The 25,847-nt window shown below is 39.1% G+C and overlaps 2 protein-coding genes across 2 annotated transcripts; both read left to right on the top strand.

Annotated features, from left to right (window-relative positions):
* The first annotated feature begins 7,235 nt into the window (after positions 1 to 7,235).
* Positions 7,236 to 7,928, top strand: LOC127105114 (uncharacterized). Its single transcript, XM_051042283.1, has one exon. The coding sequence runs from the start codon at positions 7,236 to 7,238 to the stop codon at positions 7,926 to 7,928; it is 693 nt and encodes a 230-aa protein (XP_050898240.1).
* A 6,267-nt stretch (positions 7,929 to 14,195) lies between these two features.
* Positions 14,196 to 14,756, top strand: LOC127105103 (uncharacterized). Its single transcript, XM_051042272.1, has one exon. It carries the CDS (start codon positions 14,196 to 14,198, stop codon positions 14,754 to 14,756), a length of 561 nt encoding a protein of 186 aa, XP_050898229.1.
* Positions 14,757 to 25,847: the final 11,091 nt, after the last annotated feature.

Genomic DNA, 25,847 nt, shown 5'->3' with positions numbered 1-25,847 from the left:
CTATACACGCCCATGCAAGCATGCATCACCCAATTTCCAAATTTGGAAACAACTTTGAAGGTGCAAATATCACTTGCTTCAGCTATAAATAAGAGTCCCTTGCATCAGAATTAGGGACCCTTGCGCGCCAGCTTTGATCCAATACTTCAAACTCTCACATTTGAAAGGAAAACCGAAGAATTTTCTTTTGAAAATTGAGTTTGAATCTCACTGTTTGGAGATTCAAAACTCCAGGGATCCAAAGCTTTGTTTCTATCCTAAACCATTCCTGCAAGCTTCCTGAGTGAGATCAAGCAAGAATTGAAGCAAGAGAGATCAAGTTCTGCACAACATTGAAGGTATTTTCCAGATTTTTTCTCCTCTTCGATTCTCTCTCAATTCTCATCAATTCTCTTGGATCCTTGGTTGTCTGAAGTCCTACCAACGTAGGCAAGAAGATTGAGTTGCTCTGAGATCAAATCGAAGCAACTCAGTTCATGTACCTCAAATTTCAACCCTATGTATCTCTCAATATACTTGGAGTTAGGATGAATTGAGGCCAGATTCGTGATCAATGTCATTTTTACTTTAAAATCATATCCTTCTTTTTCATTTTTGTGATGGTGATGAGAGAACCAGTCCGGCCAAGGTCGCCTGAGAAGACGACCGGTGGTTTGTTCCGGTGATGAGTTGGATAGGTTCTGAGCCACATGATCAAGTTATTTTGTTTTAACCATAAGCGTTCCTTTTGAATACCAACTTTGTGGCGCGCTGACTCAAGTGTACGATGGAACACATGTTTTGGTCCACTTGATCTGCCACCTCAATTAATGAGGGAGATCAAGTGGTCCACGCTTTTTTTTCTTCAGATTAATTGATTTTCATTTTATTTGTTTTATTTTCATTAATTCATATTAAATATAATATTGATCCAAAAAATATAAGAGTTTCACCAATTTTTTTAAAATAAAATCCTCTTTCACTTTCTGAATTAAAATTATTTTTTGGATCATTATTAATATTTTTCATGATTTAATTGATTTTGTGAATATTTTTAATTGTTTAAAAATACTTTTAAGTTTCCAAAAATGATGAAATTTTTTCTCCAAGGTCCTTTGACCTTGTTTGACCTATGATAAATCTCATGGCCTCTTCTTTGGTGTTTTAATGAGGTTTTAGGAAATTGAACAACCATAATTTAATTTAATGCATATTTTTATTATTCTAATTGTTTAAATGCCAAATAAATTGTGCCGAGCCATTTTAATTGACTTTGTGAGTTTGACTTGTGTTGTTGGGCCTTGGTCAAGGTTGATTTGACTTTGCTAGGTTAAGATCATTGGATTTAGGGGATTGATGGAATGTACATTCCATCTCCCAGAATGAATGAATGATCTTAATTTGTAAAAAGTCCTCCTTTGACCAATTTGTGTTGAATCCATTCCCCCTCCCTCTCCAGCTCATTCCCCTTCTTTATCCATTCATGTCATAGACCTATGATATCTTTATATCCTAAGGCTAGTTGATTACACAATCAATATAAGTATGGATCAGATTAGGTCCCCCGCTTTGCATATTCTTTTTGTGTGTGGGTTTCATGAGCATAGTCCATTATACCATGTCTCTAACATGCATTAACACCAAAATTCTATTGCCCGACCTCAAATAGTTGTGACTTCTACATAAGTCCAATTACGATTGCTTAACATAACGCTAAATTTTGACACAAAAGGCATAGCATTCTAGTTAGTGAGATTGTAAGTCTCCCCTCTTTCATGATATTGTGTGGAAACTTGGCATTTTTTTCCTTCCTTTGGGAGATGTATTGGTTCAAGAATCCATGCTTGTGATAAGTGGGTTGAGTGTTCTCCAAAGAATGACTTAAACAAAACAAAACAAAATTAATACTAACTTCTAACATTTAATTTCAAGTCATTTACTTTTATGCACTTTAAATTTTAAGCTTTTAATTCATTTGCCATTATTCATACCATTCAATTTGTTTACTTTAATGTCATTTTCACTTTATCCACTTGTACCATATTTTGTGATATTGTGTTTGTATATGCTTGTTTGTTTGTGTGGTCTTTTGACCTTAATGTACGAAATAAGAACAAAAACTCCTAAAAATATTTTGTGTGGACTGTTGGTTTGATTTGAGAGTATTGGACTTAGAATTTAGGCAACATTCCCTATGAAAAGGACTTGGCCAATGCCAACTTTCATGAAACCAAGTGCTTATGAAGTGAACATTCATCATATACAATATTAAAGATCCATTTGAGTTCATCTGCAACATGATCATTGTGAAGTTGTTATTTTGAACCTGTGTCTTATGCCATCTTTGAAGTCATCTGATACATGGAGAATTTTGAAGAAGATCATGGAGTTGATATGCTTGGATGTGGATATCTTTATTTGATGTCTTGCTTTTCATCTTGCTATTTGTGTATTGATTATTGCTTGATCCTAAAGTCCAAGGGAAATTTGGGGTTCTATATGACATTCGTGTCTATTGGATTGCAGCTCATAGGTCAGATCTTTTCAACTCTCAACTTTTAAATTTGTGCTTAAGATTAGTCTCTTCATCTCCTCCCCACTTCTTAAATTTCAAAATCTCTCAATCCTTTTAAAAATCTTGTTTGTTTGTGTCTGTTTTCTAAATTTAGACCATATTGCAAATTAGAAACTTTGGCCTTATGCCATTGCATTTTCAAACTTCTTTTCTTAAACAAACTTGTAAATAAACTTAACTATACTTGACTTAAAATTTAAAAAGCCAAAAAGAACTAACACTCATTCAAACCATTTTAGGCCTTTTGTTCCTTTGTTAAACTCAAAATTTTGTTAAAAGCAACGCAATCACTTTGAAATTGATACCACGAACTACGAGGTTTTGATCCCTCATTTTTATGTTGGTACGTAGGCACAAGTACGAAGGTCTTGTCAAACATAAAAATATAACTAATTAATTCTTTCCTCATCCCCGCATTCTATTTATTGCAAATATCATTTGTATAAAAACACATATGCATACAAAAAGAGCTCCCTAGGAGTACCTAAGACATTTTGGGTGCTAACACCTTCCATCTGGGTAACCAACCCCCTTACCTATAATCTCTGGCATTTTATTAGTTTTGGTTTGAAAAATTCTTATCTTTTGAGTTTTGTTTGTACATTTCCCTTTTCTCTTGGAAACAATAAAAGTGTGGTGGCGACTCTGGTTTTAATTGACGTCTAGCTTATCCATAGCTTGATGGTCATGAATTTACCGCTACACCATGCCTCCCCGACTCCACTGGTTTCCTAACATTCTTCTTCGATATCTTCATCACGACTGACATTCTTGTCGAGGATATCTTCTGTCGGTGGCGTACTCGACACCATTTTTCTCGAACATAGATCAGATCTTGTAACTTTGACTTAAACATCTTATACCCTGAAGCGATTTGAGCCAGCTCGTTGGCCTCTTGGTTTTCGTTTTTGGGCACATGTCTTATGTCTGCAACTTCGAAATGTTCTAGTAACCGCGTCGCAATCACAAAATATTTTAGCAAACTCCCCTTGATGCACTTATATTCGTGCGTTATTTGATTTACTATCAGCTCCGAGTCTCCCCTCACTTCAATTTGACTGGCTCCCATCCCTTTCAAAAGCTGAAGACCAACTATTAAGGCCTCGTATTAGGCTTCGTTATTGGAACACTTCTCACTGATCATGTACTTAAAATTCGTCGGACCCACCTGAGGGGATAATATCAATACCCTAACTCTCGTTCCGTGTTTGTGGCTCGATCCGTCGAAATACAGACGCCATGGTGTGGCATCGACCATATTCAGGGATGATTCGACCATGGCATAATCCACTATAAATACTGCCACGATCTGGCCTTTAAAGGCTTGAAAGTTAGAGAGAATTTTGTTAAAGCCAGTGCCCACTTCCTAATTCTACTATGCATAATAGGCTTAGACAACATATGTTTAATAATATCGTAATGAGACGAAACATAAACATCAACTGGTTTAATATATTGCTTTAATTTCATACATGCGAAGTACAAACATATACATAATTTTTCTATGAGACTGTATCTAGTTTCAACATCTACCAACATTCTACTGAGGTAATATATGTGCCTTTCGATACCATTACAATCCTTTTGGGCCAACATGCTCCCTATAGTCGCATCAGACACATCAATATATAGACTCATGCTTTTATTTCTACTAGGAGGTAACATAATGGGAGGCTTGGTAAGGTACCCCTTGATTGCGTCGAAAGCCTCTTGTTATTTAGGGACCTAGTGAAAATCACTTTCCTTCTTGATTTTAAGTAGCGGCGAAAATACCTTCGTTTTACCACTTAGATTCGAAATGAATCTTCTTAAGAAGTTTATTTTCCCAAACAAAGACTGAAGTTGTTTCTTTGTATATGGGCTTTTGAGGTCTAAGATCGCCTTCGTCTTGTTCTGATTGATCTCTATACCTTGTTTATGTACCAAAAATTCTAGGAAGTCAACTGCGTGCACTTCGAAAGTGCACTTCAATGGATTCATTTTCAATCCATATTTCCTTATTCTATCAAACGATTAAGTTTAGACTTTCTCTGTTTCGAATGTTAGGATACTGCTGTAGAGCTCAATGTTCAAACATTCGTCTTCCATATTAACATACAGTAATTACCAAAATTAGGTCATTTCTCTAATAGAAGAAAAAGATTGATTGGGTATCGACCTTCTCTTTCCCGATTATTTGGACACTGCTGTAGAGCTCTCTGTATGACTAATCGTCTTCCGTTAATGAACTTTGACCTAATTTGCCATACATTTTCATAATAAACTTTTGGATGAAAAGAGAGTGATTGGGCTTAGGCCTCTTCCTTTTCGAGCATCTGAGTACTGCAGTAGAGCTCCCTGCTTGGATGTTTGTCTCCGCTTAAAATCAACTCAAACTCATCAAACTTGTTTTCCGCCCTTGTGCGACTCCGAGAAACATTTTCAGAGAAGAGTATGCGACATCTATTTTGATGCGAAATAAACAAAGACTTCAGCCTCCAAGAGTGAGCAATAAGTAAAGGTTTAATCGCTCAAATGTGATCCAAGCATCACTCTTTTTAAAAGCAATCCATCAAGTAGTTCTCTTTGGGTAGAACTACGTATGCCTTGAGTTCTTCATAGTACCTGGAGATACATTGGAGCAGGATTGTGAAATCTTGTCAGGAACATTAATATTAAAACACCCCTAAGTCTTTCCTTTCTTTCTTTCTCTTTCCTCACTCGATAAGTAGAAGCTCGCAAACAATATCACGCTAACACTCTTACACAAAACTAACTAAATGGGTCCCATCGAGTACGATGGATGTGAGGGGTGCTAATACCTTCCCCTTGCGTAACCGACTCCCGAACCCGATTTGGTTACGATGACCATTTCTTTTTTATTTTTATGGGTTTTATCGATATTTCCCCCTTCCCTCTTTGGGAATAAATAAAGTTCGGTGGCGACTCTGTTTTGTTTATATTTCGAGCGTTTCTTACGCTCTGGTATTTTTCGCGCCGCGACAGCTGGCGACTCTGCTAGGGACTACAACTTCTCTCAAGCGAGTCAACCCTAATTTAGTTTGTTTTGTGTTTGAGTATTTGCTTTTATCTGTTTATTTAATTCTTATTTTTTTTTATCTATATATGCCTTTATTATCTGTATTTCCAATTGTTGTGTTATTAGTATATGGTATCAGTGGAACTTTCTGGACTATTGGCATTTATGTGAGGAAAAGCTTTATACCCGAGCTATGAGAAAAACTTAAGTTAGGATGGTGGTTGTATAGTATTGACCTGCGAGACATAGGACTCGTTAGGTTGATGCGAGAACCCCACTCAGATAGATCCCTTGAAAGTATTACTGTCTTACGATTAGTCGTTTTGGCGGTGATACTTTCAACCTCGATCTATGATTCTGGGGACCTTTTGTAGAACCCTGAACCTATGGCTTTTAGGACTGATGGTTGTGTAGTGTTGACCTATGAGACTTAGGACTTGTTGGGTTAATGCGAAAACCTCACTCAGAATAGATCATTCTTTGAGGATATTATTTTACGAGTAGTCGTTCTGACGATAATATTGTCAGGTGTGATCCATGACTCTGGGAGCCGTGTCTAGAACCGTGGAGTCGATGGTTGTGTAGTATTGACCTATGGGACTTAGGACTCGTTGGGTTAATACAAAGACCTCACCTAGAATAGATCCTTTTAAAGATATTAGTGTATTACGATTAGTCATTCTGACGATAATATTCTTGAATTGGGTCCATGACTATAGGAACCTTTTAAACCCTAGAGCCTACCTGTTTGGTTTTCCTATTCCTGGAACCTTTCCTCCATGAAGTAATTAATCAGAATGTTCCAATGATCACCTACCCAACTGTACATACATAAACATAAAACATTTCATAATCATAACACATATGACATGTGCATATTTTCAAGGGACCTAAAGACTCGTTTGATTGCAGGCATTCAGAAGACATGGGTAGCAATCAAAAAAGTACTTATTCATTCAAGTTCAGGAATCCAAAGCTAGGATTGATTAAGGGGTTGATCTCAGATGTGAAAAAAATCAGAAGGAACAACTTTTATGTTGAGTATGGTGACATGTTGACTATCATGAACACCGAGGTGGATGCTTGGGCCATTTTAACTTTGGCACAATTATATGATCCTCCCTTACGGTGTTTCACATTCCATGACTTCCAGTTGGCGCCAACACTAGAAGAGTTCTCACATATTGCAGACATTGGTATCAAGGATGAAGTCCCTTACACCGGTCTAGGGGAATTTCCGACACATCAATAAATAGGTTCATCTATACATCTAGATAAAGCGGAAGTGAAAGCTAATCTTGCGCCAAAAGGAGACAATTTGGGCTTCACTTTGAAGTTCTTAGTGGGAAAAGCTTCAGATTTCAAAAGTAAAGAAGATTGGGTCGCTTTCAATGTTGTGTTAGCCTTGATACTCTATGGGATTGTCTTGTTCCCGAACATTGATAACTTCATGAACATGGCTGCTATACGCATTTTCTTGCTCACGAATCCCATTCCCACCTTGCTTGCATATGTTTATCACTCTATCCATTGGAGAAATGAGAAGAAGGGGGGATGATCCAATGTTGCGCTCCTTTACTGTATAAATGGTTCTTATCTCACTTACCAAGCGAAGGGTCTTTTGTTCAGAACAAGGATAACTTCAAGTGGTCTCAAAACATCATGTCTCTCACTGCCAATGACATCGCCTGGTACTCTCGTGTTTATGATGATGTGGACATAATCGTCAAATGTGGCAACTTCCATAATGTGCCACTCATAGGAACTCGAGGTTGCATCAATTACAATCCTGAGCTTGCTATGCGGCAACTTGGGTTTCCTATGGATGATAAACCAGAAGACAAGTTGTTAGAAGGTTTCTTGCTGGGAGAAGGAGTGAGCAACTTTGATCTGGTGAATAGGATAGGTAGTGCCTGGACTAAAGTTCGTAGAGAAGGAAAAAGGGAGCGTGGAAAGAAGAATTGTATAGCTAGAGGGCCATATACAAGTTGGGTCCAAGCCAGAGCTTCTCAAGACAAACTACCATACCCTTATGAGCCTCCAATGCATACAAACCCTCCAGAACCTACTCACATCACTATGGAGGAAGCTAAAGAGCTCAAAGTTGTCATCCAAAGTTTGGAAAAAGAGAATGAAGAGCTACGGTTGAACCTTCTCCGGATTACTGAAGAAAGGGATAATCATAAGTGGGAGCTTGGGCGGAAGAAAACACAGCTTCAAGAAAATGTGGAAAGGCATGATAAGGAGGAATATAAGAGAAAAAGAGTCAAACAGGGGTTAGATCAGGCTGACAGCTGCTTCAATACCGTCAAAAGCCAACTGAAAGAGGATGAGAGGGATTGTCGTGAGAAATAGAAATGGTGGAAGCTCGCCACAAAACAAAAGAAGGAGATAAGAGAGACGCTTGAGGCTGAGATAGCCAACCTCAGTGTTTCACTTTGTGAATCAAAAGAAAGGGAAGAACGAGAACACCATAGTAAAGAGAGTGCTTTGGCTGCTACTCAGGTTACACCTGAAATGTGGAAAGGAAAGTGCTAGGAGGTTGAAAATGCTAATGAGTGGGAACGATACTGGAGAGGCCGACATGACTCTTTGCTATGAGAAGGTGAAGATTGGATGAACGCAAGGGAAAATGTGAATGCTAGTTTGGCAGCCTGCGAGGAAACCATCCAGTTTTTACATGAACAAAGAAATGAGTATCGAGACAAGTTTTCCAGTTTGATAGACTTCTGTAATGGCATGGCTAAGAATGTGCCTTTGATGCTAAGATGTGCTCTGGAAGACATAGACAATGACAACATCCCTCTTTCAGTGACTGAATTTATTTATCTTTGTGAAGACATGATGAAAAGGTTCAAAAGAGAGTTGGAAGAGCTCAACAAACAGAAGCCTACAGTCTAACCCTGTTGTTTTGTACTTTCCTTTATGTTTGAAAGAATATTTTGTACTCAATCCTTGTACTCTGTTTTGAATTGAATGAATGAAGGATTTTGAGTTTCTTTTGTACAAAAAGTTTGGTTCCATTCTTGTTTTATTCCCCGTGATCTCTTTGAGTGCTTGCTAAATAACAAGGAATCTAACACGGTTCCCTGAAAATAAAATTGAACATAAGCATAAAAGACATTTTTTATAGCCACGTGCATCAAAGTATGCATCATGCTTTTCATTTCTCAAAATAAAAATTCATTTCATTTTTTCCTCGTCTCCAGTAGTTCAATCTGATTCCTCAACGTGCATACGCTACCCGCTCCAACACAAGAAGAATCATGGATGTAGTTCGAGAAGAACAAGCTTCCTTCAGAGAGGAGATGGACTCTGTCAAAAGCAAGATTGAGCAGATCTTTGAGGCTATACAAGCTCTGGCTAGAAGGGAAGAAGAAACTCGTGTTGCCGCTGCTGCAAGGAACGATGCTCTAGTTCAAGGGGTTGCTCTTCAGTCAGGACCTTTAGTTCCTATTCCAAATCCCATTATCTACGGTCTTCCTCCAGGTTTTGTTCCACCGCCTGAAAGAACTCATGTTCCTCCACCTGCGCATACTTCTGGAGTAGCTGATGGAGTCGCTGCACAAGGACCTCCGATAGTCAATCAAGTGGTCATTCCCCGCACTGATTAGGAGCTCCAGAACGAGTTTGAAATGCAGAATTACAATGGAGCTACTCCAATGGTCATCCCTACTGCTGCCCAAGATTCTGAGGCTATCTTGATGTGCCGTGCTCTGGCCGAAAATCTAAGAATCTTGGAAGGACATAACTCAACCCGATTGAGTGCCTTGGAGATGTGTCTGGTCCCAGACGTGGTGATTCCTCCAAAATTCAAAGCGCCTGAATTTGAAAAATACAAAGGTCTCACATGTCCTAACATACACTTGAAAATGTATTGCAGAAAAATGGCTGCCTATGCCAGAGATGATAAGCTGATGATCCATTGCTTTCAGGACAGTCTAACTGGGGCATCTTTGGATTGGTACATGCAGTTGGAGTGTAACAACATCCACACTTGGGATGAGTTAGCTGAAGCATTTGCAAAGCAATACAAATATAATACTGACATGGCACCAAATCGTACTCAGCTTTAGAGTATGGCCTAGAAAGACAATGAATCTTTTAAAGAATACGCACAACGCTGAAGAGAATTGGCTGCAAGGGTGCACCCTCCATTGGTTGATCATGAATTGATTGAAATTTTCATGGGTACCTTGTAGGGCCAATTTTATGAAAGATTGATCAGTAGTGTGTCCACAGGATTTTCTGACATGGTGATTGTGGGAGAAAGAGTAGAAGAAGGACTGAAAAATGGTAAAATCCAGGGAGGTTCCAGCAGTCAACCAATCTTGAAGAAGCCTTTCAACGGATTCAAGAGGAAGGAGGGTGAGACTAGTGCCATTTCTTCTCAGGGGGGAGGGCACCATACAAGGCTCCTGCTTCTATGCCTTATTATCAGTACCCTTACGTAGCGGCTGCTCAATATCCAACCATGCCTTACCGTCCAATTGCTCATGTTCCTATTCCAGCTCCGGTACCTCACTATCAAGTTCCAGTTCCTCAATATCAAGCTCCACAACCTTAGTTCCAGGATCCTCCACCTCAACATCAACAGAGAAATCAATAGAATAATCAACCTCGTCCAGTTCAGCAGTAACGACCAAATCAACAGAGGCCATATCAACAATACAATAATGTGAATACCACTCATATCCCAATGACTTACACTCAATTGCTACCGTATCTAATTCAGAATGGGACTGTCGTGCCAAGGGCATTACCTCCAATGCCGAAGCCGTATAAGCCTTGGTATGATGAGAATGCTAGATGTGCATTTCATGCTAATTCAGAGGGTCATACAACACAGAATTGCAAGGTGTTCAAGCTTCGGGTCCAAGAGTTGATAGATCAGAAAATATTGTCTTTTGCTGATGTTCCAAATGTGGGGAACAATCCTTTGCCTAAACATGATAGTTCAGGTGTCAATGCTATAGAAAGTTCAAGTGATGATGGATTGATAAAGGATGTGTTCAAGTTGAAGACTCTTTTAACAATGGTCCATGCTAGATTGATGGAAGCATAATTGATGAATGAAGTACATGATAATTGTGTGGTGTGTTCGTCCAACCCTGATCAGTGTGGTGAATTCAAAATTTATCTTCAACATTTGATGGATCAACGGGTTATTCAGTTCACTAGAGCAAAGATTGATGAGGACGTTGTTGTGATTGTGCCTGTGTTTGATCAAGAGAGGCTTCCCAAGCCTTTTGTGGTCCCTTATCAGAGAAATGTTGACCTAGAGCCAGTGAAGAAGATTGAGCCCATGGTTATTTATGTTCCCGCTCCATTCTCATTTAACAGTACCAAAGTAGTGCCTTGGAACTATGAGCATGTAGTTTATGTGGGTAACAAACCAGTAATCTTGAAAGAGCCAGATGTGACTAACATCGCTGGAGCTAATGGTGTGACTCGAAGTGGAAGGTTTTTCGCTCCTGAAGTGATCCCAAACAAAGAAAGTGCACCAACAGTTGAACCAACGAAGGGGAAAGAGGTGAATCCTCATAAGCAGAAGAAGGCTCATCTAAGAAAGCGGTGACTGCTGAAGAGGATAGAGAATTCTTGAAGATCATCAAGAAGAGTGATTACAAGGTCGTAGATCAGCTCAACCAAACTCCTTCAAAAGTATCCATTATTTCTCTACTTATGAGTTCTGAGGCTCATAGGACAGCTCTATTGAAGTTCTTGAACAAAGCTTATGTGGCATAAGACATCAGTGTTATTCAGTTTGATAATGTGGTTGCTAATCTTAATGCTAGTAGTTGTTTGATGTTCACTGATGATGATTTACCCCCTAATGGGCGAGAACATAATATGGCGCTTCGTATCTCCATTCAGTGTACAAATGTCACTTTGGCTCGAGTACTGGTAGATACAGGTTAATCCTTGAACGTGTTACCTAAGACTACCCTGGCACAATTGAATATTGAAGGGGTACAGATGAGACCCAATGCTTTGATAGTGAAAGCTTTGATGGGTCTAAGCGAATAGTTATTGGGGAGATTGACCTCCCAATCCTGATTGGCCCTCAAACTTTCCGTATTACCTTCCAGGTAATGGATATTAGGCCTGCCTATAGCTGTCTGTTAGGTAGACCTTGGATTCATGCTGCTGGAGTTGTCACCTCGACACTTCACCAGAAGCTGAAGTTTGTCACTTCTAGTAAGCTGGTATCAGTATCCGGAGAGGAAGATATTTTCGTCAGCCATTTGACTTCTTTCAGATACATTGAAGTAGGTGAAGACATTGTTGAAACTCCTCTCCAAGCCCTTGAAGTGGTCAATGTGGTCCAGACTAAGCCGAAACTTGTTGAAGAACCCAAGGGGGTCATGACCTCGTGGAAGAGTGTGAAAGCTGCAATTGAAGCTGGTTGCCCTGGAAGTTGGGGCACAATGATTGAATTTCCAGAGAAGAAAGACAAGTGTGGATTAGGATATCAGCCGTCTTTTGAACTTTTCAAAGATCAGAAGATACATCAGGGGAAGGTTCCTAGCATCCAAGAAATATTCTCCAAAGCTAGTTTCCGAAGTGATGATCAAGTGAATGCTCTTGAAGATGAAGATCCAGATTTGTCCAAGATGGTGTTTCGTGGACCTCCGGATGCCGCTCTCACTAACTGGAAGGCAACAGATGTTCTGGATATAGTTTCTTTTTCAAAGTAATTTACTATTTTCTAAAAACATCCAATGCCACGCCCAAGGCATGTGGATAGCTTTGTAGGGCCCATTTTGTGTTAATATTTAAGCCTTATCATCAATACAAAGCACATTTTTTGAGATCCTTGTCTTTCATCTTCTTTTTTTTACAAACAAATAAACAACAAAATTAAAAAATGGCAATTTTGATTTCACATCACTTTCATTTTTCAAAATCTTCCGCTAAAAAGAAAAATCATTTCCATGCAGATCATTAATAACTGGATCCATTGAACACGACAATGCTATAATTCCCTATGACTTCGACCTCCCGATTAACCAAGTTGAAGAGGATGGTAAGGAAGACTGTGAACTTCTAGAAGAGTTGACCAGACTTTTGAAACAAGAGGAAAAGATGATTCAACCTCATCAGGAACCAATGGATGTGATTAATCTGGGGACTGAGGAGGATAGAAAGTAAGTCAAGGTCGGAACTGCTTTGAAAAAAAGTGTGAAGGAGGAACTAGTCAAGCTACTACATGAATATGTGGATGTGTTTGCTCGGTCATATCAGGATATGCCAGGACTCGACACCAACATAGTTGTGCATAAGCTACCGTTGAAGCTGGAATGCCCGCCCATCAAGTAGAAGTTGAGAAGAACTCGACCAGACATGGCTGTCAAGATCAGAGAAGAGGTCAAGAAGCAGTTTGATGCAGGTTTTCTAGCTGTTGCAACTTACCCATAGTGGATTGCTAATATTGTGCCAGTTCCAAAGAAAGACGGAAAAGTTTGAATGTGTGTAGACTACATAGACCTGAATAGAGCTAGTCCCAAAGATGATTTTCCGTTACCTCACATTGATGTATTGGTAGATAACACAGCTCAGTTCTCTGTATTCTCCTTCATGGATGGATTCTCAGGATATAATCAGATTAAAATGTCTCCCGAAGATATGGAGAAAACAACTTTCATTACACCATGGGGCACTTTCTGTTATAAGGTAATGCCTTTCGGCCTGAAAAATGCTAGGGCAACCTATCAAAGGGCCATGGTGACTCTTTTCCATGATATGATACATAAGGAGATTGAAGTCTATATGGATGACATGATTGCCAAGTCTCAGACAGAAGAGGAGCATGTTATTCATCTGAAGAAGTTGTTTGTAAGATTGAGGAAATACAAATTGCGCTTAAACCCTGCTAAATGGACTTTTGGAGTCAAATCTGGAAAGCTTCTAGGATTCATTGTGAGCTAGAGAGGCATAGAAGTTGATCCTGACAAAGTCAAAGCTATTCAAGAGATGCCAGCACCTCGGACAAAGAAGCAAGTTCGTGGTTTCTTGGGCAGATTGAACTATATTTCCAGATTCATCTCGCATTTGACAGCCACTTGTGAGCCAATATTCAATTTGTTAAGAAAAGATCAAGTCGTTAGGTGGAACGATGATTTCCAGAGCGCATTTGATAAAATCAAACAGTATCTGCAAGAACCGCCAATCTTAGTGCCCCCAGTTCCAGGAAGGCCTCTCATTATGTATTTGACAGTACTCGATGAATCCATGGGATGTGTACTGGGGAAACATGATGAGACGGGTAGAAAAGAGCATGTTATCTACTACTTGAGCAAGAAGTTTACAGAATGTGAAATCAGGTACTCCATGCTAGAAAAGACTTGTTGTGCATTAGCATGGGCTGCTCGTCGTCTGAGACAGTATATGATTTGTCATACAACAATGTTAATATCCAAGATGGATCCCATCAAGTACATCTTCGAGAAACCTGGATTAACTTGAAGAATCGCTCGCTGGAAAATGTTGTTATCAGAATATGACATTCAGTATGTAACTCAGAAGGCCATTAAGGGTAGTCTGTTATCAGAGTACCTTGCGCACCAGCCAGTGGAGGACTATCAATCGATGAGACTCGACTTCCCAGATGAAGATGTCATGTACATAAGAGACTATGAGATTCCAAGCCCGGAAGAAGGACCCAAACCAGGATCGCGGTGGACGCTCGTGTTCGATGGTGCCTCAAATGCATTGGGTAACGGAATTGGGGCTGTTATAACTTCTCTAACGGACTTTCATCTTCCCTTCACAGCAAGGTTATGTTTCAAATGCACCAATAATATGGCGGAGTATGAAGCATGTATCTTGGGAATCGAAGCAGCTATTGACCTAAGAGTCAAGATTCTTGAGGTGTATGGAGACTCGGCACTTGTCATCTATCAAATCAAAGGATATTGGGAGACCCGCCATCCCAATTTAATCCCATACCGAGAGCATGTCATGAAGCTAATCCCCTACTTCGATGAGATTAATTTCCATCATATTACTAGGGAGGAGAATCAACTAGCTGATGCCTTGGCTACTCTGTCATCTATGTTCAAGGTCAAGTGGGCTAACGAATCACCTGCTATTACAATTCAACGTCTAGACGAGCCAGCACATTGCTTAGCAGTTGAAGCAGAAACAGATGGCGAGCCTTGGTTTTATGACATCAAATGATATCTTGAGAAGCATAAGTATCCAAATGATGTATCCATCACAGACAAAAAGACCTTAAGAAAGTTATCAGCCAATTTCTTCCTAAGTGGTGGTGTTCTATACAAAAGAAACTTTGATTTAGTTCTGCTCAGATGCGTGGATAGACACGAAGCTGACCTACTCATCAAAGAAATCCACGAAGGTTCTTTCGGCATTCATGAAAACGGACATGCAATGGCAAAGAAAATCCTTAGATCTGGTTACTATTGGTTGACAATGGAAACAGATTGTTACCACTATGCCAGGAAATGCCACAAGTGCCAAATTCATGCTGACAAGGTGCACGTGCCACCTACTCCTCTAAATGTTTTATCAGCTCCATGGCCATTCTCAATGTGGGGCATAGACATGATTGGTATGATTGAGCCTAAAGCTGCAAATGGACATCGGTTCATTCTGGTTGCCATTGACTACTTCACTAAGTGGGTAGAAGCAGCTTCTTATGCCAATGTGACAAAGCAAGTCGTCACTCAGTTTATCAAGAAAGAGATAATTTGTCGCTACGGAACTCCTAGCAAGATTATCACTGATAATGGATCAAATCTAAATAATAAGATGATGAAGGAGTTGTGCGAGAATTTCAAGATTGAACATCATAACTCGTCACCTTATAGGCCAAAGATGAACGGAGCTGTAGAGGCAACTAACAAGAATATCAAGAAGATCATTCATAAGATGGTGAAAACTTATAAAGATTGCCATGAGATGCTACCCTTTGCTTTGCACGGATATCGAACAACTGTTCGCACTTCAACAGGGGCAACCCCTTTCTCATTAGTCTATGGCATGGAGGTTGTGCTACCGATAGAAGTGGAGATCCCCTCGTTGAGAGTCTTGATGGAGACAGAATTAGAAGAAGCAGAATGGATTCAAACCAGGTTTGACCAGCTCAATCTAATCGAAGAAAAGAGGATGGCAGCATTGTGTCATGGTCAGTTATATCAGAGGAGACTCAAGCGGGCATTTGACAAGAAGGTCCGACCTTGAGAGTTTAATGTAGGTGAACTAGTTTTGAAAAATATAATCTCCCTCCAGAAGGATTCACGTGGAAAGTGGATTCCAAACTATGAAGGACCATTTGTGGTGAAGAAAGCTTTCTTTGGTGGAGATTTAGCTCTCACGAAAATGGACGGAGAAGAATTGACACACCCCGTCAATTCTGATGCAGTTAGAAAGTATTATGCCAAAGAAAAAGAGATGGATAATAAAAGCTCGCTAAGTTGAAAACCCGAAAGGGCGACTTAGGCAAAAAATGAGCATCCTGGTGAGTTGAAAACCCGAAAGGGCGACTCAGGCAAAAATTAGGGATAAACAAAAATTTAAGCCCGGTAAGTCGAAAACCAGAAAGGGCAACTTAAGCAAAAAAGGGTAAAATCTCCCGGTGAACTGAAACTCTTAAGGAGCAGTTCGCGCAAAAGTTAGGGAATATCCAAAAGCATGATACTACAGCGACATAAGTCGACACTGCAACAAAGCTCAGATGGAAGAAAATAGTCCAATTACCATCTCCAGAAGCAAAGTAATGAGAACTAAAGGACATAGGGGAAAGTAGCAAAGTTGTATTTCGTTGGAAAATCAGTTAAAATTTTGTTGCCATTTACTTGCTTTCTTTCTCTGTAAACTCCTCTTAGAGGGGTTTACATCTTCATGAACCCCATGTATGAGTTATTCTTCTCATCAAATAAAATTGTTCAGTTGAACATTACTTTACCAATTATTTCTGTTTTTCTGCTTAATGTCGCTTTTTATTTTTGATAAGATAAAAACATTTAAATAGTGGAAACGACAAAGCCTTTGAAAACTTTAATTTGTTTTGATTTTGAAAGTATAAAAGGAATTTTTGTTGGTTTACAATAATGCATCTGGTTCACAAGACGTGGGACATTTCCTAGATCATTGTAATCTAAAGCAAGTTTGAAATGGACTTTCCTCCAAAAGCAAGAAGTCCTCATTGAAGCCCGCTTGGCGGAAAAGCAGAAATCAAGATATTTTGCAACAAAAAAATCATCTTCGTGATGACAAAACTATCCAAGAGAAGGTGTTGGGGAATCCGAGCTTGATACCCACAAAATGCATAAACTAATATATACATGCATTCACATTCATTTTGCATATCATGTACAAAAACAGATCATGCATAAACCTCAGTCGGATTCAGTAACGTCTCAAGAAAGTTCAGTGTAATCCTCAGCAGACCAAGATGCAAGAGTTGTTTCTTAAAAGTAGAACAATTCTTTTCTTCAGTATACACTTACAAAAGTCAATCATTTTTAAGTTATTATTCTCAAGGCGAGTTTATTCCCCAACAAGGTGATTGATGTTCTCCCATTGGAAATCTGGTGTCAACGGAATTTCTGCTTGGTTTCCCCAGTAGATAACTTCCCACAGAGTTTCTCCAACATTGTATTTTCTCCAGCAAAATTTCATAAACTCCCCAAGCGAGTTTCATACCAGTAGGATTCCTTAAGCAAGGGATCCCCAACAACATTATCTTCAATAAGTCTCTTTGAAGTAGCTATCTAAGATGGACATCTCTTCATAAGTTAGAAATCTCCCCAATGAGTCTAATAGATGAGAGTTCCATGAACAAACAAGCTTTACTGAATGTTCCTCAGTATATCTCCAGCGAGCCTCCTATGTGTTTATTTCCCAGAGAGTATCTTGTGTTCCCCAAAAGGTTTCTTCAATCAATCCTCGGAAGAGTTAGTGTTCCATGTTGATCTACTATGCGATGGAGCATTAGATTGGACCTGTCAGATCGATAATTGAGAGTAAGGTTAATCCTTTTGAAAATCATTAACTTTTTCATCCCCAGCAAATCTATGAGATCTTCTCATTCCCCAAAAGAGTCTTCTGTAAGCCAAGAGCAGCTGAACATGCAGTTATTCCCTAAAGGAAGTATTTTGTTTATTTCCTAGCTTTTTGCATCAACCAAGAGTAGTTGAATGCATTAGTTTAAGACAAGAGCAACTGGCTACTATTTTATTTTCCAGCAGTTTGCTTCAACCAAGAGCAATTGATTGCAGTGGTTTCAGTCAAGAGTAGTTGAACACTATTTTATTTTTCCAGCAGTTTGCTTCAACCAAGAGCAGTTGAATGTAGTGGTTTCAGTTAAGAGTAGTTGAACACTATTTTATTTTATGCAGTTTTGCTTCAACCAAGAGCAATTGAATGCAATAGTTCATCCAAGAGTTGTTGAATATGACATCTTTAACCAAGAGAAGCTGAATATGATCATTTGTTCTCCCAGGAGTGTCTACCGTCAGTCAAGAGAAACTAAACATGATTCTCTCATCCCTAGTCATTTGCATATCATCTAAGAAATCAATAGCATTTCTTAGTACATTTACATTCAATGATAAGGAATCAGGAGTATTTCATAACTCATCTTCATATCATCTGAGAAATCAAGAGTATTTCTCAATTCATTTACATTCATGATTAAGGAATCAAGAGTATTCCTTAATTCATTTACATATCATCTGAGATATCAAGAGCATTTCTCAATTCATTTACATTCATGATTAGGGAATCAAGAGTATTTCTTAATTCATTTGCATAGCTTCTGAGAAGTCAAGAGCATTTCTCAGCATATTTACATTCATGATTAAGGAATCAAGAGTATTTCTTAATTCATCTACATTCTCATGATTAAGAAATCAAGAGTATTTCTTAACTCATACATAGTTCATCTACATTCATGATTAAGAAATCAAGAGTATTTCTTAGTTCATTTGCATTCTCAATGATTAAGGAATCAAGAGTATTTCTTGACTCATCTTCATATCATCTGAGAAATCAATAGCATTTCTCAATTCATTTACATTCATGATTAAGAAATCAAGAGTATTTCTTAACTCATACCATTTCGTATTTAAGAAGTCAAGAGTACTTCTTAACCTGCATAAGCATCTGAAAAATCAAGAGTACTTTTAATATCATTTATACTTCTCCAACAAAGACTGAAGTTGTTTCTTTGTATATGGGCTTTTGAGGTCTAAGATCGCCTTCGTCTTGTTCTGATTGATCTCTATACCTTGTTTATGTACCACAAATTCTAGGAAGTCAACTGCGTGCACTTCGAAAGTGCACTTCAATGGATTCATTTTCAATCCATATTTCCTTATTCTATCAAACGAGCGTCGAAGGTGATCCAGGTACCCTTCTTGAGATGACGACTTCACCAAGATGTCGTCGATATACACCCGCGTGACCTTCTCAATGAAGTCATGAAAGATGGCATTCATGGCCCTTTGGTAAGTTTCTCCTATGTTTTTTAAACCAAACGGCATGACGACTCACTCGTATGTCCCTACAACACCAGGGCATCGAAACGCACTCTTGGGGACATCTTTTCCAGCAATGAGAATCTGATTGTAGCCAGAGTATCCATCAAGTAGGCTCAAATACTCAAAACCCGCAGCCGAGTCGACCAACATTTCCACAACGGGCATCTAATACTCATCCTTTGTTGTGGTGTTGTTTAGATCTCTAAAATCTATACAAATCCTAAGAGTTCCATTTTTCTTGATAACATGCACTATGTTGGCTAGCCATTCGACATACCTTGTAATTCCTATAAAACGACTTTTTAGGAGTCTTTTGATTTCTTGCTTGATCTTTGAAGTAACATTTGGAGCAAACCGTCGAGGGTGTTGCTTCATCGGCTTCTTCCTAGGTTGGATAGGCAGTCGATGCTCTACGACACTTCGGTTTAGATCTGGCATTTCTTCATAATCCCAGGCAAAGCATTCATTATATTCGATCAATACCTTAACTAGTTTCGGCTTCATTTCTGACCCCACCTTAGTACTTATTGTCATACCCTAAATTTTACCCTGAGTTTTCACTTGCATCAGCATAGCATAAATCAATCTGTTTTGTCGTGTATTTCATCAATTTAAAGAATTTGTCAGGGATCAGGTAAAAAATCCGGAGTTCTGGCATTTCATCTGGTCTTGATGACATTCATTCATTCATTTATTGATGGAGAAGTCAAAAGACTTGATTTCTCAATCGCAACGCATTTGTTTATTTCCATTTCATCGTGTTTTCAGAGGTTCAGAGGGTGACAATCAAGGGTACTATCGTCATCTGAATTCTTGTAAGGTTAATTATGATTGAGCATCAGAAGAAAATGGTCCAAGAGAAATTTATTTTCATCTGATGGTCTATTCAAGATTATTCAGTCAACAATTTAATTGATGTCTAGCTTATCCATAGCTTGATGGTCATGAATTTACCGCTACACCATGCCTCCCCGACTCCACTGGTTTCCTAACATTCTTCTTCGAGCTCTTCATCACGACTGACACTCTTGTCGAGGATATCTTTTGTCGGTGGTGTACTCGACACCATTTTTCTCGAACATAGATCAGATCTTGTAACTTTGACTTAAACATCTTATACCCTGAAGCGATTTGAGCCAGCTCGTTGGCCTCTTGGTTTTCGTTTTTGGGCACATGTCTTATGTCTGCAACTTCGAAATGTTCTAGTAACCGCGTCGCAGTCACAAAATATTTTAGCAAACTCCCCTTGATGCACTTATATTCGTGCGTTATTTGCTTTACTATCAGCTCCGAGTCTCCCCTCACTTCAATTCGACTGGCTCCCATCCCTTTCAAAAGCTGAAGACCAACTATTAAGGCCTCGTATTAGGCTTCGTTATTGGAACACTTCTCACTGATCTTGTACTTAAACTTCGTTGGACCCACCTGAGGGGATAATATCAATACCCTGACTCTCGTTCCGTTTTTGTGGCTCGACCGTCGAAATACAAACGCCATGGTGTGGCATCGACCATATTCGGGGATGATTCGACCATGGCATAATCCACTATAAATACCGCCATGATCTGGCCTTTTATGGCCTTTAAGAGATTTAAAGTTAGAGAGAACTTTGTTAACTTCAGTGCCCACTTCCTAATTCTACTATGCATAATTGGCTTAGACAACATATGTTTAATAATATCATAATGAGACGAAACATAAACATCAACTGGTTTAATATATTGCTTTAATTTCATACATGCGAAGTACAAACATATACATAATTTTTCTATGAGATTGTATCTAGTTTCAGCATCTACCAACATTCTACTGAGGTAATATATGTGCCTTTCGATACCATTACAATCCTTTTGGGCCAACATGCTCCCTATAGTCGCATCAGACGCATCAATATATAGACTCATGCTTTTATTTCTACTAGGAGGTAACATAATGGGAGACTTGGTAAGGTACCCCTTGATTGTGTCGAAAGCCTCTTGTTATTCAGGGCCCTAATGAAAATCACTTTCCTTCTTGATTTTAAGTAGCAGCGAAAATACCTTCGTTTTACCACTTAGATTCGAAATGAATCTTCTTAAGAAGTTTATTTTCCCCAACAAAGACTGAAGTTATTTCTTTGTATATGGACTTTTGAGGTCTAAGATCGCATTCGTCTTGTTCTGATTGATCTCTATACCTTGTTTATGTACCACAAATTCTAGGAAGTCAACTGCGTGCACTTCGAAAGTGCACTTCAATGGATTCATTTTCAATCCATATTTCCTTATTCTATCAAACGAGCGTCGAAGGTGATCCAGGTACCCTTCTTGAGATGACGACTTCACCAAGATGTCGTCGATATACACCCGCGTGACCTTCTCAATGAAGTCATGAAAGATGGCATTCATGGCCCTTTGGTAAGTTTCTCCTATGTTTTTTAAACCAAACGGCATGACGACTCACTCGTATGTCCCTACAACACCAGGGCATCGAAACGCACTCTTGGGGACATCTTTTCCAGCAATGAGAATCTGATTGTAGCCAGAGTATCCATCAAGTAGGCTCAAATACTCAAAACCCGCAGCCGAGTCGACCAACATTTCCACAACGGGCATCTAATACTCATCCTTTGTTGTGGTGTTGTTTAGATCTCTAAAATCTATACAAATCCTAAGAGTTCCATTTTTCTTGATGACATGCACTATGTTGGCTAGCCATTCGACATACCTTGTCATTCCTATAAAACGACTTTTTAGGAGTCTTTTGATTTCTTGCTTGATCTTTGAAGTAACATTTGGAGCAAACCGTCGAGGGTGTTGCTTCATCGGCTTCTTCCTAGGTTGGATAGGCAGTCGATGCTCTACGACACTTCGGTTTAGATCTGGCATTTCTTCATAATCCCAGGCAAAGCATTCATTATATTCGATCAATACCTTAACTAGTTTCGGCTTCATTTCTGACCCCACCTTAGTACTTATTGTCATACCCTAAATTTTACCCTGAGTTTTCACTTGCATCAGCATAGCATAAATCAATCTGTTTTGTCGTGTATTTCATCAATTTAAAGAATTTGTCAGGGATCAGGTAAAAAATCCGGAGTTCTGGCATTTCATCTGGTCTTGATGACATTCATTCATTCATTTATTGATGGAGAAGTCAAAAGACTTGATTTCTCAATCGCAACGCATTTGTTTATTTCCATTTCATCGTGTTTTCAGAGGTTCAGAGGGTGACAATCAAGGGTACTATCGTCATCTGAATTCTTGTACGGTTAATTATGATTGAGCATCAGAAGAAAATGGTCTAAGAGAAATTTATTTTCATCTGATGGTCTATTCAAGATTATTCAGTCAACAATTTAATTGATGTCTAGCTTATCCATAGCTTGATGGTCATGAATTTACCGCTACACCATGCCTCCCCGACTCCACTGGTTTCCTAACATTCTTCTTCGAGCTCTTCATCACGACTGACACTCTTGTCGAGGATATCTTTTGTCGGTGGTGTACTCGACACCATTTTTCTCGAACATAGATCAGATCTTGTAACTTTGACTTAAACATCTTATACCCTGAAGCGATTTGAGCCAGCTCGTTGGCCTCTTGGTTTTCGTTTTTGGGCACATGTCTTATGTCTGCAACTTCGAAATGTTCTAGTAACCGCGTCGCAGTCACAAAATATTTTAGCAAACTCCCCTTGATGCACTTATATTCGTGCGTTATTTGCTTTACTATCAGCTCCGAGTCTCCCCTCACTTCAATTCGACTGGCTCCCATCCCTTTCAAAAGCTGAAGACCAACTATTAAGGCCTCGTATTAGGCTTCGTTATTGGAACACTTCTCACTGATCTTGTACTTAAACTTCGTTGGACCCACCTGAGGGGATAATATCAATACCCTGACTCTCGTTCCGTTTTTGTGGCTCGACCGTCGAAATACAAACGCCATGGTGTGGCATCGACCATATTCGGGGATGATTCGACCATGGCATAATCCACTATAAATACCGCCATGATCTGGCCTTTTATGGCCTTTAAGAGATTTAAAGTTAGAGAGAACTTTGTTAACTTCAGTGCCCACTTCCTAATTCTACTATGCATAATTGGCTTAGACAACATATGTTTAATAATATCATAATGAGACGAAACATAAACATCAACTGGTTTAATATATTGCTTTAATTTCATACATGCGAAGTACAAACATATACATAATTTTTCTATGAGATTGTATCTAGTTTCAGCATCTACCAACATTCTACTGAGGTAATATATGTGCCTTTCGATACCATTACAATCCTTTTGGGCCAACATGCTCCCTATAGTCGCATCAGACGCATCAATATATAGACTCATGCTTTTATTTCTACTAGGAGGTAACATAATGGGAGACTTGGTAAGGTACCCCTTGATTGTGTCGAAAGCCTCTTGTTATTCAGGGCCCTAATGAAAATCACTTTCCTTCTTGATTTTAAGTAGCAGCGAAAATACCTTCGTTTTACCACTTAGATTCGAAATGAATCTTCTTAAGAAGTTTATTTTCCCCAACAAAGACTGAAGTTATTTCTTTGTATATGGACTTTTGAGGTCTAAGATCGCATTCGTCTTGTTCTGATTGATCTCTATACCTTGTTTATGTACCACAAATTCTAGGAAGTCAACTGCGTGCACTTCGAAAGTGCACTTCAATGGATTCATTTTCAATCCATATTTCCTTATTCTATCAAACGAGCGTCGAAGGTGATCCAGGTACCCTTCTTGAGATGACGACTTCACCAAGATGTCGTCGATATACACCCGCGTGACCTTCTCAATGAAGTCATGAAAGATGGCATTCATGGCCCTTTGGTAAGTTTCTCCTATGTTTTTTAAACCAAACGGCATGACGACTCACTCGTATGTCCCTACAACACCAGGGCATCGAAACGCACTCTTGGGGACATCTTTTCCAGCAATGAGAATCTGATTGTAGCCAGAGTATCCATCAAGTAGGCTCAAATACTCAAAACCCGCAGCCGAGTCGACCAACATTTCCACAACGGGCATCTAATACTCATCCTTTGTTGTGGTGTTGTTTAGATCTCTAAAATCTATACAAATCCTAAGAGTTCCATTTTTCTTGATGACATGCACTATGTTGGCTAGCCATTCGACATACCTTGTCATTCCTATAAAACGACTTTTTAGGAGTCTTTTGATTTCTTGCTTGATCTTTGAAGTAACATTTGGAGCAAACCGTCGAGGGTGTTGCTTCATCGGCTTCTTCCTAGGTTGGATAGGCAGTCGATGCTCTACGACACTTCGGTTTAGATCTGGCATTTCTTCATAATCCCAGGCAAAGCATTCATTATATTCGATCAATACCTTAACTAGTTTCGGCTTCATTTCTGACCCCACCTTAGTACTTATTGTCATACCCTAAATTTTACCCTGAGTTTTCACTTGCATCAGCATAGCATAAATCAATCTGTTTTGTCGTGTATTTCATCAATTTAAAGAATTTGTCAGGGATCAGGTAAAAAATCCGGAGTTCTGGCATTTCATCTGGTCTTGATGACATTCATTCATTCATTTATTGATGGAGAAGTCAAAAGACTTGATTTCTCAATCGCAACGCATTTGTTTATTTCCATTTCATCGTGTTTTCAGAGGTTCAGAGGGTGACAATCAAGGGTACTATCGTCATCTGAATTCTTGTAAGGTTAATTATGATTGAGCATCAGAAGAAAATGGTCCAAGAGAAATTTATTTTCATCTGATGGTCTATTCAAGATTATTCAGTCAACAATTTAATTGATGTCTAGCTTATCCATAGCTTGATGGTCATGAATTTACCGCTACACCATGCCTCCCCGACTCCACTGGTTTCCTAACATTCTTCTTCGAGCTCTTCATCACGACTGACACTCTTGTCGAGGATATCTTTTGTCGGTGGTGTACTCGACACCATTTTTCTCGAACATAGATCAGATCTTGTAACTTTGACTTAAACATCTTATACCCTGAAGCGATTTGAGCCAGCTCGTTGGCCTCTTGGTTTTCGTTTTTGGGCACATGTCTTATGTCTGCAACTTCGAAATGTTCTAGTAACCGCGTCGCAGTCACAAAATATTTTAGCAAACTCCCCTTGATGCACTTATATTCGTGCGTTATTTGCTTTACTATCAGCTCCGAGTCTCCCCTCACTTCAATTCGACTGGCTCCCATCCCTTTCAAAAGCTGAAGACCAACTATTAAGGCCTCGTATTAGGCTTCGTTATTGGAACACTTCTCACTGATCTTGTACTTAAACTTCGTTGGACCCACCTGAGGGGATAATATCAATACCCTGACTCTCGTTCCGTTTTTGTGGCTCGACCGTCGAAATACAAACGCCATGGTGTGGCATCGACCATATTCGGGGATGATTCGACCATGGCATAATCCACTATAAATACCGCCATGATCTGGCCTTTTGTGGCCTTTAAGAGATTTAAAGTTAGAGAGAACTTTGTTAACTCCAATGCCCACTTCCTAATTCTACTATGCATAATAGGCTTAGACAACATATGTTTAATAATATCATAATGAGACGAAACATAAACATCAACTGGTTTAATATATTGCTTTAATTTCATACATGCGAAGTACAAACATATACATAATTTTTCTATGAGACTGTATCTAGTTTCAGCATCTACCAACATTCTACTGAGGTAATATATGTGCCTTTCGATACCATTACAATCCTTTTGGGCCAACATGCTCCCTATAGTCGCATCAGACGCATCAATATATAGACTCATG

Source organism: Lathyrus oleraceus, chromosome 1 (genome assembly GCF_024323335.1).
Source record: "Lathyrus oleraceus cultivar Zhongwan6 chromosome 1, CAAS_Psat_ZW6_1.0, whole genome shotgun sequence".
NCBI classification, from domain to species: domain Eukaryota; kingdom Viridiplantae; phylum Streptophyta; class Magnoliopsida; order Fabales; family Fabaceae; genus Lathyrus; species Lathyrus oleraceus.
This window is presented reverse-complemented; position numbering and strand designations above follow the sequence as displayed.

What these genes read in the sequence shown, in the direction of transcription:
- LOC127105103 (XM_051042272.1), top strand. Translation starts at nt 14,196, where the DNA reads ATGTACATAAGAGACTATGAGATTCCAAGCCCGGAAGAAGGACCCAAA.
- LOC127105114 (XM_051042283.1), top strand. Translation starts at nt 7,236, where the DNA reads ATGTCTCTCACTGCCAATGACATCGCCTGGTACTCTCGTGTTTATGAT.